This window comes from Haliotis rufescens, unplaced genomic scaffold (genome assembly GCF_023055435.1).
Source record: "Haliotis rufescens isolate VD_foot unplaced genomic scaffold, xgHalRufe1.0.p SCAF_10, whole genome shotgun sequence".
NCBI classification, from domain to species: domain Eukaryota; kingdom Metazoa; phylum Mollusca; class Gastropoda; order Lepetellida; family Haliotidae; genus Haliotis; species Haliotis rufescens.
Window position 1 is genome coordinate 33,828,296 of NW_025963780.1, and position 15,867 is coordinate 33,844,162.

Consider the following 15,867-nt stretch of genomic DNA (forward strand, 5'->3'; position numbering starts at 1 on the left):
TATTCTGTGCCAATGAATCTCATGGTACAAAGTATGTACAAAACTGCATACCCGTGAAGGTCCGGATAGAATAGGTCTTCAGCAACCCATGCTTGCTGTAAAAGGCAAAGAGTCGTAAGAGGCAATTAAGGATTGGATGGTCAGGCTCGCTGACTTGATTGATGCATGTCATCGTATCCCAAATGAGTGGATCGATGGTCATGATGTCAATCACTGGATTCTCTGGTCCAGACACGATTTACAGACCGCTGTCATACAGCTGCAATATTGCTGACTACAGGGTTAAACAAAAACAAACAACAAACAAACAAAACTGCATACAGTGGATTCCATAAAAGATCTTAACAGCAAGGTGTTCGAAAAACAATTTCAACCAAGATAACTGTTGCGCCATTAAGGACACATAAAAATGACACATAATAAAAACTTCCATGTTTACTATCATGCCGAATCCTTTTTTACTGATATAAAAGAATTAACTGTTAATATCAATTATTTTTTTATGTCATGCCACCATCGGGATGAAAGTACTTAAATCAATAACGCTTTGTAAACGTTCCATGCCAGAAGGCTGCTGCACTTGTTATCATTCTGGAATACACATCGACCGCTCCCCACAGAGTCGTAAATACCGTATACCTGGCTGTATACAGAGGCCATCTGTCAGGTACTACCATTTAAACTCAACAATAACTTCATTGCATAAAGCGATCGAGCAAGTGTCTGACATTAACGCTTGGTTTGTCAATAGAGCGACTCATTCACGGGCGTGTAGACGGACAATGTGTGGCAAGATGGAGGTACGCCGTCTGAGAAAGTGAACGACGACTCAAGGTGAGGCATCTTTGTCACATTACATAGTCGTGTATATTCATCGTACTTTACACCCTGAAAGTACTTATTAAATACATCGTATCACGAATTGTTATTTAGCATATACCCATGATTGCAATATATATAGTACGCAAAAGAAGTTAAACATCATCCGATTTTTTAATATGACTACAGTTGGTAAGTCATGCCATGAAATATTAACTATATTTAAAAAATCGGATGTTCTTAACTTCCTTTGAGTAGTATATTACCATTATTAGATGATCATAACACAAAGGTGATATTTGACTACAATGGGGATGTTTTATTTGTATTTTCACTGCAGGTATGTGTGAGTTTTCTACAAGGTTTTCGACAACTGAAACAGGACGAAAACTTCGTTTGAACGTTTGTTCATATATTTGTGTAGGTTCCATATATTAATTGATAATGTGAAAGAAAGTAACGATTATTAAACTGATTAAAACGTTTTCATTCTCTAAAATAGGTTGTTGTTTGTGGTCTTAATATCGAAATTAGAGTCCTTTCATATTGTTAGAGGCCGATGATTTCCTATTCTGGGTTGAGGAAAAGGGGTTGGATTTTGCCTGATGCTGAATTCCTGCCGGGCCTTCAAGACGTACATAGTTTTTCTCTGAAAAGTGAAGCCAAACAACGTATTTTGCACCTACAACACACTGTATTTCAGAACATCTAGCATGTCTAGTGTACAAAATGTATTTTACAAAGTATATTACACCTGAGTACAAAGTACTAGTTGTTCAACAGTACGGCATTATTCCACTTCAGGGTCTCAAATGGTCGGCCTTTTCGTGGATATAGGTTCTGGAAGACAAATACCAACTATATTGGTTTTACCTGCCATTATTCACATGATAGACTATTAAAGGAGAATCTATCGGTAATACTTGAATGGTGTCTTTTGTAATTAACATTGCGTTTCATGCAGTGTCTACCTCGTACTTAACTCGTCTGTCTGTCTGTGTGTGTCTGTCGATGTGTGTGTGTGTGTGTGTGTGTGTGTGTGTGTGTGTGTCGATGTGTGTGTGTGTGTGTGTGTGTGAGAGAGAGAGAGAGAGAGAGACTAGGTAATTGAGGACGCAACGCTGCTTGTATATGAGAACTGCATGTACACTAATATTTCCTCTGTACCCCGTACATCCCAATGGTCATTGGCCTGTCCATTTTGCGTTTTAATCACACAGGTAAAGTGGTACAAACTGAGTACGTGCTAATACCTTATCATTAACTGTGTGAAACAACTTAGAAATAGGTCACCAGACAGATGCATGGGATGCTTGAATTACAGCTGCCCTGTCCACACGACTACAATGACAGACCACAGATAACATCATTCATTGCACTTAACGTGTATTTACATTAGGCAAAACTTCCCTATAATTCTCACCCACACCCACTTCCACACCCTCACTCACACACTCACCCACACCCACACACTCACCAAAACACCCTTCCTTCACCCTTACCCCCTTCCTTCACCCTTACCCCCACATTCACCCTCATCCACACACTCACACGCACCCACACACTCAACCCCAACCACACACTCACACGCACCCAAACCAGCATCCTTCACCCTCACCGACACCCTTACCCACACCCTCATCCTCAACCACACACTCACCCAAACCCTCATCCTCAACCACCCACTCACCCACACATTAACCCAAACCCTCATCCTCAACCACACACTCACCCACACATTAACCCAAACCCTCATCCTCAACCACACACTCACCCACACACTAACTCAAACCCTCATCCTCAACCACACACTCACCCACACATTAACCCAAACCCTCATCCTCAACCACACACTCACCCACACATTAACCCAAACCCTCATCCTCAACCACACACTCACCCACACATTAACCCAAACCCTCATCCTCAACCACACACTCACCCAAACCCTCATCCTCAACCACACACTCAACCACACACTCACCCACACATTAACCCAAACCCTCATCCTTCACCCTCACCCACACACTCACTCTCACCCCCCCACACACACACACACACTCACACTCACCCACACACTAACTCAAACCCTCATCCTTCACCCTCACCCACACACTCACACTTACCCCCCCCCACCCCCCACCCCCACACACACTCACACTCACCCACACATTAACCCAAACCCTCATCCTTCACCCTCACCCACACACTCACTCTCACCCACACACACACACACTCACACTCACCCACACACTAACCCAAACCCTCATCCTTCACCCTCACCCACACACTCACACTTACCCCCCCCACCCCCACCCCCCACCCCCACACACACTCACACTCACCCACACACTAACCCAAACCCTCATCCTTCACCCTCGCCCACACACTCACACACACTCACACACTCAACCACACACTCACCCTCACCCACACACTAACCCAAAACCTCATCCTTCACCCTCACCCACACACTCACCACACACTTACCCACTCACTCACCCAAACCCCCATCCTTTACCCTTTCCCACGCCCATACACACACCCTTACTCTTACCCTCACACTCACACTCACTCACTCACCCAAACCCACATCCTTTACCCATACCCACACCCTTACCCTTACCCACACACTCACCTTCACCCACACACTCACCCTCACCCACACACTCACCTTCACCCACGCCGTCAAACCCACCGTCACCCTGTAAGAGACAGTAAAGTAATTTAGAAATAACTTCTGGCTTGTACACTGCATTCACTGTATAGAGTATAGGTTTAAGAGCGATACAAACGTGTGCTGCAATTGAGTGCCACCAACAACCGCTGACAGTGCTATCACCAAGGCCGCATGTAACCTGACCACTATCTGTTGTATAACAGCCCGTTATACCATGTCGTGGTTGGACATACTGTGGGCTATCTCTATAGATTATGTGTCGGATGGAATTATGATTTATTGTTTTAAAGAATAACAAACATAGTTTAATGTTGGTGTCTTTTGGACGCGAGGCTTTCACGCAGGAGTAAGTAATGGGCGTATTATTACAGTAATAATTGGACAGACACAACATGTATGGGTAGGAATGGGCTCAGGTCTGTCTGTGTCTGTCATGTGTGTTATTAATATATCCAGTGATATTATATCTTTTTTTTGATAAAACCCTGGCCCCATTCACCACCACAGCTTCTTTCCGGAAGTGACGTCACCATCTCCATCTCTCCTATCTGTTATTGAGCACAGGGTTTCTCTCGCTTATGATAATTATTTGATTGGACAGCTTTTCTTACAGTCGTGACAATCGAATCGACCTCAGAATGAGCCATGGTTTATTCCAAGTACAGGATATTTACCACCATTTATTTTCCTAGCCAAAGCTCCATAAATACAACGTTTATACCTAAAACAGGATATTCACCACTATATATTTAGCTCGCCAAGATTCAATTAATACGTTTATTCCTAAAACAGGATATTTACCAGTATGTATTTACCTTGCCAAGGCTTCATAAATACAACGTTTATTCCAAACTCAGGGTATTTAGCACCATGTATTTAGCTCGGCAAGGCTCCGTAAATACAACGTTTATTCCACACACAGGATATTTACCCCCATTATTTGCTTCCACGTCACCGTCAGGCACACCTACCTTGGTGTAGACAGCATCTGATGGTCAGAAGACAAGATTGGGACAGTATACTGTCCACAGAGGAGTTCACAGATGTGTTCTCAGATGAGGCAGCTCTTGTGGTCGTGCAGGGGCCTACGGGCGTCCTGGAGAACGTTTTAGCAACGCTTGCATTACTCAACGTCGTCAGTTTGGGGGTGGCAGTGTAATGTTATGGGGCAGCATCACAACTTATGGGAGAACACAATTCATTGTTTCAATAGCAATTTGAATGGCGTACGCTGTCGGAAAATGCAAGGACTTAACGTCACTTTGCAGAAGGATAATGCCCGCCCACACGGGTTGTAACTGACTTTTAAGGCATCATAACCTTGCTGTAATGCCATTGCCGGCTGTGTCTCCAGACCTCTCCCCCATAGTACATGTCTGGGATGCGATGGAAGGATGGCTACGACAGGACCAGAACCAGCTGGTGATGCTAGCACAGTCGGGCCAACCTTTGGTTGACATTTGGAACAACATCCAAATGTTTCAATCTGGTTTGATCAATGCGCCGCCGCTGCCTCGCCTGTATCAACATAAATGGCGGTCACACCCGATATTGGCATTGTCTAGGGCGTGTCGATCTGTCTCTTTGTTACCAGGTATGGCCTTTCTCAATGAATTTGTTATGATAAAACATTGATCAGACGAATGAACAAATATTATGTTGTTATCTTTTTTATGAAGCACAGTTACTTTTTTTCCGTTTGTATATGTGTCGAGCAGAAAAAAACCGATTCCTACTGACAATGTTTACCCTGTGAAATGCTTGACTTCTTTTCATTTCAGTAACCATGCGAGGCCGACATCGACCCTTCCTCCTCGGTCTCCTGACATTCCTCGGGACGCTGACAGTGTCGTCTGCTCGGGCCGTCTGCCGCCATAAGGTCCAACTGATGACCTTCAACGCTGACCTAAGTCAACTGGTCCCACATTATAAGCAACGGAAAGAGCTGATCCCATTGGCTCTCGCGGAGACAAATGCTGACGTCGTCTGTCTCCAGGGGATATGGTGAGTTAGTGAGTGAATGAATTGACTTTTATATGGAAGCATTACTTGTACAGTCAACACCTTTGTGTCGAACTTTGATGTGTCGAACTTACGGTTGTCTCGAAGAAAAGCTTGGTCCCTGCGTATTCCTTCTTTATTCATCATTATTTAGCTTCTGGTGTGTTGAATCGGATGTGACGAAGTTACAGTTGTCCCGAAGTCATTTCTTTCAAGTAATGTTGGACATCTATTTCATTTTCTCGTTGTTTGTTTGTTGCATATGTGTCGTGATCCTCACTCTTAGTGTCAATCGTTAAAAGAATGCCCAGTTCATCCGACCAACCTCGGATAACTCGTACTTACGTAGGTCCCTTCAATGGTGTTTGAGACCGCCTCCGTGGTCTAGTGGTAGAGCGTCCGCCCGGAGAGCGGAAGGTCCAGGGTTCGATCCCCGACCGCGTCATACCAAAAGACGTTAAAAGATGGTATTTGTTGTTACCCTGTCTGGCGCTGGGCATTAGGACTGGTCGGCCCGGAGTCAGTATACTGTGTCTGAGTGGGATATTCATGTTAAACTGCGGCATGCTATCTCAGTGAGCTCGCACTATAAATCGGCATCAGTCCGGACTAGTACAAGCAGCCACACACACACGTACATGCACGTCGCTATATAAGTGCATTGGACGCGACGTTTAACCCCATTTCACCTCACCTCAATGGTGTTTGCCTGTATCTCAAATCGTTCAGACATATAACCGCTCCTGGAGCAGGCAAACCATAGGATTAAATAAATCATGGGACTAGTCAAGACGACTAGTTGAGATCGTTGCTAAAATAATGAAATAATGACATAATAACTGGGTCCAAAAAAGTATACACTTAAAACCTGCATTTGATATCTTTTTAATAAAACGTGTCTAGGCTGAAAACAGTCGCAACATTGCAAACACAGCTATGTTAAATGTATCAAATACATCACCATGGAGTAACCAATGTTTCATGGACTCTTAAAGAAAATCTAAATTGTCTAAAATAGACCTGGCTGACTTAGTGTGCTATCACACCCTGACGACGTAGTTCGATATTTCTTCAGTCTACCTACATTACCAGTTCACCTTTCAGTTTGCCTGAATATATATCCTTCTGTTTCGTGCATTGTTTTATCAACTATCCGTATGTTTTTCTTACTCTTTTCTTCCTTGTACTAATCTATATGGTTTTACTCTTAACTCTCAATTCTCTTCCCGGGGTGGTGGCCTTGTGGTTAAAGCGTTCGCTCGTCACGCCGAAAACCCAGGTTCCATTCCCGACATGTGTGAAGCCCATATCTGGTGTCCCCCGCCGTGATATTGCGGGAATATTGCGGACAGCGGTGTAAAATCATACTCGCTCACTCCTACACTTCCCACACAATACTCACTTCCCACGTAGTGCCCATCTCAACAGGAGACAAAGAGTGTTGTATTTTGCCTATCCTTACTAATTGTATTTCACCAAAATATATGCGTCTATATTTTCTTTTGTTTGTTTGTTTGTTGTTTAACGCCGCTCTCAGCAATATTCCAACTATATGACGGCGGTCTGTAAATAATCGAGTCTGCACCAGACAATCCAGTGATTGACACCATGAGCATCGATCCTTGCAATTGGGATACGACATGCATCCACCAGCTCAACGAACCCCGTTAGTCGCCTCTTACGACAAGCATAGTCGTCTTTTACGGCAAGCATGGGTTACTGAAGACCTATTCAACCCCGGATCTTCACGGGTCCTATATTTTCTGACAGACTGTCCAATGCAGGTGAAGAACTGATCTAGGGCTCCCTTCCACAAAGCGATTTTATCGCTAAGAAGATCATAACACCGATACTTTAGCATAGACTTACGACAGTCGTAGCGCTAAGAGGCCTCAGATACATGATCCACAAAGCGACCGTAGCGCTAAGATGCGCTAAGTCCCATACTTTAACATAGACTTACGAAAGTCGTAGCGCTAAGAGGCCTCAGATCCATGATCCACAAAGCGACCGTAGCGCTAAGATGCGCTAAGTCCCATACTTTAACATAGACTTACAAAAGTCGTAGCGCTAAGAGGCCTCAGATCCATGATCCACAAAGCGACCGTAGCGCTAAGATGCGCTAAGTCCCATACTTTAACATGGACTTACGAAAGTCGTAGCGCTACAATCGCTTTGTTGGACGGGGCTCAGATCCATGATCCACAAAGTGTTCGTAGCGCTGCGACTGTTGTATGTATATGTGTTAGTTAAAGTATTTGGGGGGCGGTCGGGTAGCCTAGGGGTTAAAGCGTTCGCTCGTCACGCCGAAGACTCGGGTTCGATTCTCGACATGGGCACAATGAGTGAAGTCCATTTGTGGTGTCCCCCGCCGTCATATCACTGGAATATTGCTAAAAGCGGCGTAAAACCAATACTCACTCACCCAAGTATTTGGAGTTATGACCACGGTCGCCATTTTGGTCCTGATCACCAATGCACTAAAATAACCAAATGCGTCCCCCATTGCTTTCAGGAAGGGTTCTGACGTGGACCATATCTCGACAGCCGTGAAGGGCGTCTTCCCCCACTCCTTCAGCAACGTCCACTACACCGTGGGCGAGTCGGAGTCGGAGGTGAAGAAGATGGTGATCTGGACCTGGCTGGAGAAGTACTTCCCCATGCTGAGAGCCGAACCCTGCAAGGTGATGGAAGCCGTCCCCATGGGGTACTGTCTGCTGTTCAGCTGTCAAGGTCTGTTCGGGACTGAACTCATGAAGTGTATGGCGTCCAACTGTGCCCGCTACATGAACGAGATCAGCGCCGCGTGTATCGCGTGTATAGTTCGGCGACCGAACAATGCCAAGTACGAGGCCGAGTGTGGTGAAGCTGTAGCGTTTCCGGGGATGTCGGGGAGAAGGAACAGTCATGGGCTTCTGATGCTGAGCAAGTTGAACATCACGGGGACGACCATGGTGCGGCAGCAGACGGGGAATCATGGATTTTTGAAGATTGAGGTATTAAAATGGCGTTTCTGGGATCATTTTGTTCGAATTAAGTCCATGTTGGTGTCTGTGGACGCAGGATATGTGTGAGCTAGTCATTGAGTAATTGTATTGGCGAGTGGTAGAGTGAATGGTTTAGTGAATCAGTGGCGAGTAAAGAGGAATGAGTGTATGCGTTCTCAGAGGCCGATGTTCGGCAAATATACACTGATAGTTGGCCTGTAACAAGAATTAGCTTGAGATTGTTGCAATACAATGTTAAACATCTTAAACATTCAGAAATAAGCACACAGAACTGTTTGCCTACCATTGGCACTGTTATATATTCCAGGTACATGCCTGGAGAGTGAATGGGTGAGAGAGTGGCTTGGTGAGTTGGCGAGTATTGGATTGAGTGAGTTATAGACAATGTGGAGAATGTGAATAGGTTGACGGGTGTGAGAATACTTCCGGAGGTGAGATAGTGGGTCGGAATTTAAAGGGGCGTGGGCGAGTGAGTGAGTGAGAGTTGGGCGGTGGGTGAGTGAGTGAGTGGGTGGGAATTTCTGGGTGAGTGAGTGAGTGAGTTGATGGGTGGTGGGTAAATGAGTTGGGCAGACGAGTAGGTAGGTACGTGGTTGAGATCCAACTGAGATGTCGAGTAGGAATACCCATACATAGGGAGGCAAACTCATAAGGGAGGCTTCATGCATAACGAACGCGACGACCGCTGGGCCATCCTACTCTGGCTCAATTTTCTGTTCGTAACATTCATACATAAGGATTCCTCTCGTAATCAAATTGTGGATTTCAAATTTTAGAGAGACAAATTCTAAGAACAAAGGACCATCAATGACCTTATACAACCGAAACAGTTTGCATAATTTTGTACCCGACCATATTTATTTTCATGGGGTTTCTTTTCGCCATTTACTATTCGTATCTGCAGTTCTTACCAACGATGCCGTATTTTACGTTGCAGCTGATATATGTGTGTAATCAATTTGAGTATATGGTATCTTACAAAATGGTTGAGTTTTTGTTTTGTTTTTAGATACAGGATGTCGGTAGTGTTATTTGTGCGCATCTACACGCCAGTGATCAACTTCCGGCCGTAGAAGGTAGGCTGGTGATGTACAAATGTCGGTTCTTGGTGTTTGAAACCACTATTCATGCGTCTGTTTCTTTACCCTCGGTGGTGTGCCTGTCACATCTACTACATATGTCAAAAGTCATATTGACTCAAAGGTCAAACCCATTTATCAAAGTTCAAATTACATCTCAAGGTCAAACCATGAAAATATGGTTTGGACATGATAAACACTTCAGGTGTATGGTGTATGAACTTTGTACATATCATCTAAATGGGGCCCTTGTTGGGTGACCTGTTCTTCAAGTCGATATGCCTGGTGTGATCAGGGTTACAACGTGCAGGGCCTCAGTAAAGCTTTCAAAATGTTTTGTGGTAGACAAGTGGAGGACATCCATTTTGGTCACTTTGGCCAAATGTGGAAATGTCCTCCACGTGTCTACCATACAGCGTTTTGAAAGCTTCACTAAGGCCTTGAACGCTGTACCCCTCATCCAACAAGTTTTGAGCAATCGTCGTATGATTTTTAAAAAAACCATAAGGGGTGGGTGGGGCTCAATAGGGATGGGTGGGGCACATCAAGGGTGCGTGGGGCTCAATAGGGATGGGTGGGGCACATCAGGGGAGGGTGGGGCTCAATAGGGATGGGTGGGGCACATCAAGGGTGGGTGGGGCTCAATAGGGATGGGTGGGGCACATCAAGGGTGGGTGGGGCTCAATAGGGATCGATGGGGCACATCAAGGGTGGGTGGGGCTTAATAGGGATGGGTCGGGCACATCAAGGGTGGGTGGGGCTTAATAGGGATGGGTGGGGCACATCAAGGGTGGGTGGGGCTTAATAGGGATGGGTCGGGCACATCAAGGGTGGGTGGGGCTCAATAGGGATGGGTGGGGCACATCAAGGGTGGGTGGGGCACAATATACCCAAGTCACCATAAAAAACACCTCAGAGGTTTACACTTGGGGCATCTAAACAAAGCGGTGATGCACACCCCCTGCAACTTCCACCCACCCCAACCCATCCCCCCGATCCTAGGTCCGCCACTGGCACATTGTACAATATACACATGTTCCGTTTGTTTGTTTTTTTGTTTAACGCCGCACTCAGCAATATTCCATCTATGTTACGGCGGTCTGTAAATAATCGAGTCTGGACCAGACAATCCAGGGATTGACATCATGAGCAACGATCGACGCAACGGGGATATGAAGACATGCATCAACCAAATCAGCGAGCCTGACCACCCGATCCCGTTAGTCGCTCTTACGACAAGCACGGGTTGCTAAAGACCAATTCTAACTGGGATCTTCACAGGTCGTTTACACATGTTAGGAAGAGACTCGATATATATTACTCAAAAGATATTTGACAACACGACATAACAGATTAAGTAAAGTCATCGATTAAGAAAAAAATCGGGTATTTTCGCGCTGTTACTGAACATAAATCATTTGTGATCATTTACAGTGTTTTGATCAAGGTGTTGACAGAATTTTAAACGTTTTCAAACATTCTTTTCAGATTGCGGCGAGAAGGACGCTAATCCTAACCGCGCCTATGACAATCTCATGGGGGTGTATAATATCATGTCGTCGGGGGACACGAAAAACCACGTGATTATGGGAGACTTGAATACCAGCCCACAGCTCCCGTGGAACATAACGCCGTTGTTTGGGGCGAGTTACGCCGCCCTCATCTATGCCGGTTTCTCTATTCCGTATGTGGAACACATTGGCCACTGCAGCTACTGCGCAGACAACAGACTCGTCCGCAGCATGGGCTACAACAAGAGCCATATACTTGACCATGTACTGACCAAGGGGTTCGTACCGTACAGCGCCAAGGTGAGTTAATATATAAGCGTAAGGGTCAACCTGACGTATACTGATTGGAACAAGTAAGGGTTCAATTACAAATATTGTCTTAGTGAACGAATGAGTCAGTTGGGTTAGCTTTGAGCAGTATTCCAGTTATATCACGGCGTGTCAGCTTCATGTGGGAGGAAAGCCCGAACTGATGCAGGTCTCTGGTTTACAACTTCGGCGAAACCCACGAGCAGCGTATGGTGCTGCCAAACCTAGAAACATTCGGGGCTAAGCGGGATTCGAACCCACGATCATAGGTTCCTGGTTTGCTCAAGGGACACAACTTAGCACAGCGACATATTACCTTAATACTGTTTTGTCTTGAGTGATTGTCGTTTAACACCGCAATCAACAAAAGCTACATTAAATACCTATTAGAGTCGAGACCATACCACTCGGGGTAAGATGACACACAACCAGTCAATACACAAAGCCCGACCATTCGATCCCCATTATGTTTCATATTATAAAATACGTCACCGAGGACATGATAGCATCTGATGTGGTCACCCTGTCAAACGATCTCAGATTCACAATTCCTTACCAAACTGATGCGCCCATTTATGACCGTTCCCTTACTTTTTTCGATCAGTATACGTTTTACTTTTCACGAGTACGGATTACTTAACAGTGATACAACTGACTATAAAAGTCTAGTTTCCAGCCAAAATATGACTCCATAATTGCAGCCTATTTCGGCAAGGGTGGAAACTGGACTACTCCCCTGCCTCGGGAAACTGGACTTTTACCAGCCAGGTTTCCTTGGTATGCTGCGCTGGCGCTACACAGCGTCAGCGCAGCATACCCAGGGAACCAGGCTGGAGTTTTACAGCCAGTTAACTCCCTTACCTCGGGAAGATGCCATTTGATATACGTATATATAGAATACTAAACGATCTCCCGTGTAATACCAATTTTATGAAACGAGTGAATAGTTCATGTATCTGACGAGCGAAAGCGAGTCAGATACCACAACTATTAACGAGTTTCATAAAATTGGTTTTACACGAGAGCGAGTTTAGTATTTTATTTATTACTTGTCATTTATAATGTTTTTAGAATTATACTGTTGAGTGTAAATAGGCTGACACCTACACGATCCATGGCATAATCCAATTGAGTTTAACAGAATAATACTTCAAACACGTCAAAAGTTGAAACGTATGAATTTAATATCATACAATGGTCCATCTTTAGAATTCAGGCGTTCGTCCCACAAAATTATCGTAGTGCTAAGGCTATCACAACTCACATAAGTTAACTTAGACTAAAGACTCTCGTTGCGCTAGAGTAGGATCGCCTTGTGGAACGGGGCCTTGCAGCTCAAAGTTTACAATGACGTCACAATACCCGATGACGTAATTTGTTGAATTTTGTTGCAAGATCCATCGGCGAAACAATGCCATGTGACGTCAGCCTAGCAACAAGGTTGCTGGGGTCATCGAGTGTGCATAAGCTCCTCCCAGTGATCTATCATCTCCACACACAATGTCGTTGAATACGCCAAGGGATGTTGAGAGCTTTCAATATTTGTTCGTGAAACGTGTTCCGAGAGTACATAAGCACGCGTTTTGGTATTTCACAATGTGTAATAAAGCTGTATGTTTATTAAACGGGTGATCTCTCCACGGGCAAGTAATAAAAAGGGTTTGTGAACATGTTCTATAGAGTTGTTGTTCTGATTTCAGCGGACACTTGAGAGTTACAGGGGAGAGCCCTTGTCGGCTCACTACGCCGTTCAGGTCGGCATCTGTGTGGATAAGAAATAGAAGAGGTCAATGAACTACCAGTTTTATCTTCATGAGGTCCGCGGTCAACACTGACGGATGGCGCCGGGTCAGACGTTTTTTTGAGTTGGGTTTACTCCAAAACATCGAAATGTGAAATATTAAAAATTTCAATATAAGCAGTTGGATTTTTCATTCCGCAGACCAGTAAATTGTAAAATGTTAAAAACAAAACATTTACTGTCGCTATCAATGTAAATAAATAATTTGCAGTACTATGATAAAACCAGTTTGACTTAAAAACTTAAAATCACTACAAATATGATGAATCGCGAGAGGAAATCAAGAGAAATATTTCAAATTTTAATTTTTTTTTAAAAGAAAAGAAATTGACCTACCGACCTGAATGTTTGGACAAAAAATGAGTGAACCAAAAAAGAAGTCTGGCCTCGCTTACCGTTGTGTTTCTCTCTCTGATATTCTGCGTCTGATACAATAACGCATCCTTTACATGTGCCAAATGTGCCTGTTATTCGTCCCTACTCTCCATAGACTACCATATAAGGCATCGACCACGTTTTATTACTAGTTTCCCCTTGAAAACCCAATTTGACAAAACCATATCTCGTTTCTCAACCTTATTCTTTAAAATGCTATGGTCATGCACATAAAATAAACGTCTTGTTTCTCATCAAGGGTGTCCATAGTGGACCTTACCCTTTCAAAATTTACAATGTTGGATATTTAGAAGTAAATTTATAATAATACGTGTATATTTTCCAACGAAAATAGGTGTACATTTAAAGATATCTTTAATGTATATGTATGTTTATCCTTGTAAATGTCATATTTACAACACTTGTTTAGCCTTGTGGATAGACGTGATATACAAGTAAGTATACAGTGCTATCTTTTAATTTATCTATTACCGTCAAACCAGCCGGGGGGCAGGGAGGGCAGTTGCCCCCCCTAGATTTTTTATAGAAAACAGTTTTATTTGAATCAAGTTGGGGACAAGTGATACTTGTACAAATATTTGCCGCCCCCCCCCCCCCCCCCCCCCCCCCCCCCCCCCGTCAAAAAAAGTTAACTACGGCCTTGCCCAGACAGGCTGAGTACATAATTGTGTTTGGTTGGTTGGTGTTTAAGACCAATATCATCCCAGATCTTTCTACTAGGGTACAGAATTAGTGCATAGAGGTAGGGCAGAGTGGGCGAGAACTAAAACAGTAGTTTATTTTAAAAGTAGCCGAATAAGACTAACACACGTTTGTGAACGCATGACGCTGATGAACGCTTGAGTTCTAGCTTATTGGCAGGGTTCTCAGGAATCTGCTTCTTATTTGACAAACATCACAAAACAAGGGGCGGTCGGGTAGCCTCGTGGTTAACGCGTTCGCTCGTCACACCGAAGACCCGTTTCGATTTCCGACATGGGCACAATGTGTGAAGCGCATTTCTGGTGTCCCACGCCGTGATATTGCTGGAATATTGCTAAAAGCGGCGTAAAACCATACTCACTCACGAAAGAGAAACATTTTCTTTTTTCCCGGTGCAATTTCGACCATTACGTAATTGTTCTGTATTAACTTCAGCTCGAGGCTGTATACCCGTATGTAAACTGGGTCGCAAAAGAATATATTCACAGTTGATTTTATCATATGGTCGATTTTCAAATGAAAATATCCTTAAATAGTTAGCGATATTATATTTAAAAAAATGAACTGTACATAAGCTTAGTCCGCACTCAAAGAATACTTTACGTGTTTTAAAAAATTATCATTTGATTAAAACTTTTAATTAAAAAGTAATAATCGCATAATACACAACTGCTGATGGGTATCTTAGACATCTTATTTTTGAAGATCAATAATTTCCAACATTTCCAACATGGTAGGGGGCATGTGGTTGCAAAATAATTTCTTACCCCAGTCTTTATTGGATCAGGGGGCATGGGTGGCCCAGTCGTCTGAGGCGCCGCGATTCGCCGTGCAGAGTTGCGTCCCTTGGGCACGCCAGAAACCTATGACTGTGGGTTCGAATACCGGTTCGCCCCGATTATGTTTCTAGGTTTGTCAGCACCCTACCCGTGCTCATGGGTTTCACCGAAGTGGTAAACATCTAAGACCTGCATCACTTCAGGCTTTCCTCCCACATTAAACTGACACGCCGTGATATAACTGGAATATTGTTAAAAGCGGCGTTAAACCCAAGTCACTCACTCACTCACTGGATCAATCTATATTTTACACAAATTACCCAGCCACAGATAATAGTAATGTTTACAAAACATTGCAGGAATGAGTGATGGTTTAAAGGACGTAATCAAATTTGACAACAATACTTTCAATTTTCAATAACATAAAAAATAAAATTAGTATACTTTCTTTTGCCCCTCATTTTTCTGTGGCCTCTGTCTCAGCGTTAGGCTTCCTTTCCCGCCGACTTATCTTCAATTTGAATACACCCGCCCAGCTCTACTGCATAACCGATCAAGATCCCGTGCTGACAGAAATATTCGCCTATAACGCAGTCGGATAAAGTAAACTACGGTTATAACGAACTCAAAGGGACCACTAATTTTAGTTAGTTATAACCGTAGTTTGTTATAAGCATACATTCAGTATGTATACAGCAAATGGCCCGGACTTAAAAGACCAGTTCGTTGTATCCGTCCTTTCGTTATAAGCGTGTTCGTTATAAACGTAGTTTACTGTATAT

At 43.9% G+C, this 15,867-nt stretch overlaps 1 protein-coding gene across 1 annotated transcript; it reads left to right on the forward strand.

Annotated features, from left to right (window-relative positions):
* The first annotated feature begins 666 nt into the window (after positions 1 to 666).
* On the forward strand, positions 667 to 13,517 carry LOC124131123. The gene is made up of 6 exons (XM_046494215.2): positions 667 to 834; positions 5,281 to 5,503; positions 8,016 to 8,496; positions 9,518 to 9,584; positions 11,076 to 11,398; positions 13,108 to 13,517. Exons 2-6 carry the CDS (start codon positions 5,286 to 5,288, stop codon positions 13,186 to 13,188), a joined length of 1,170 nt encoding a protein of 389 aa, XP_046350171.1. The 5' UTR covers positions 667 to 834; positions 5,281 to 5,285; the 3' UTR covers positions 13,189 to 13,517.
* The last annotated feature ends 2,350 nt before the right edge of the window (positions 13,518 to 15,867 follow it).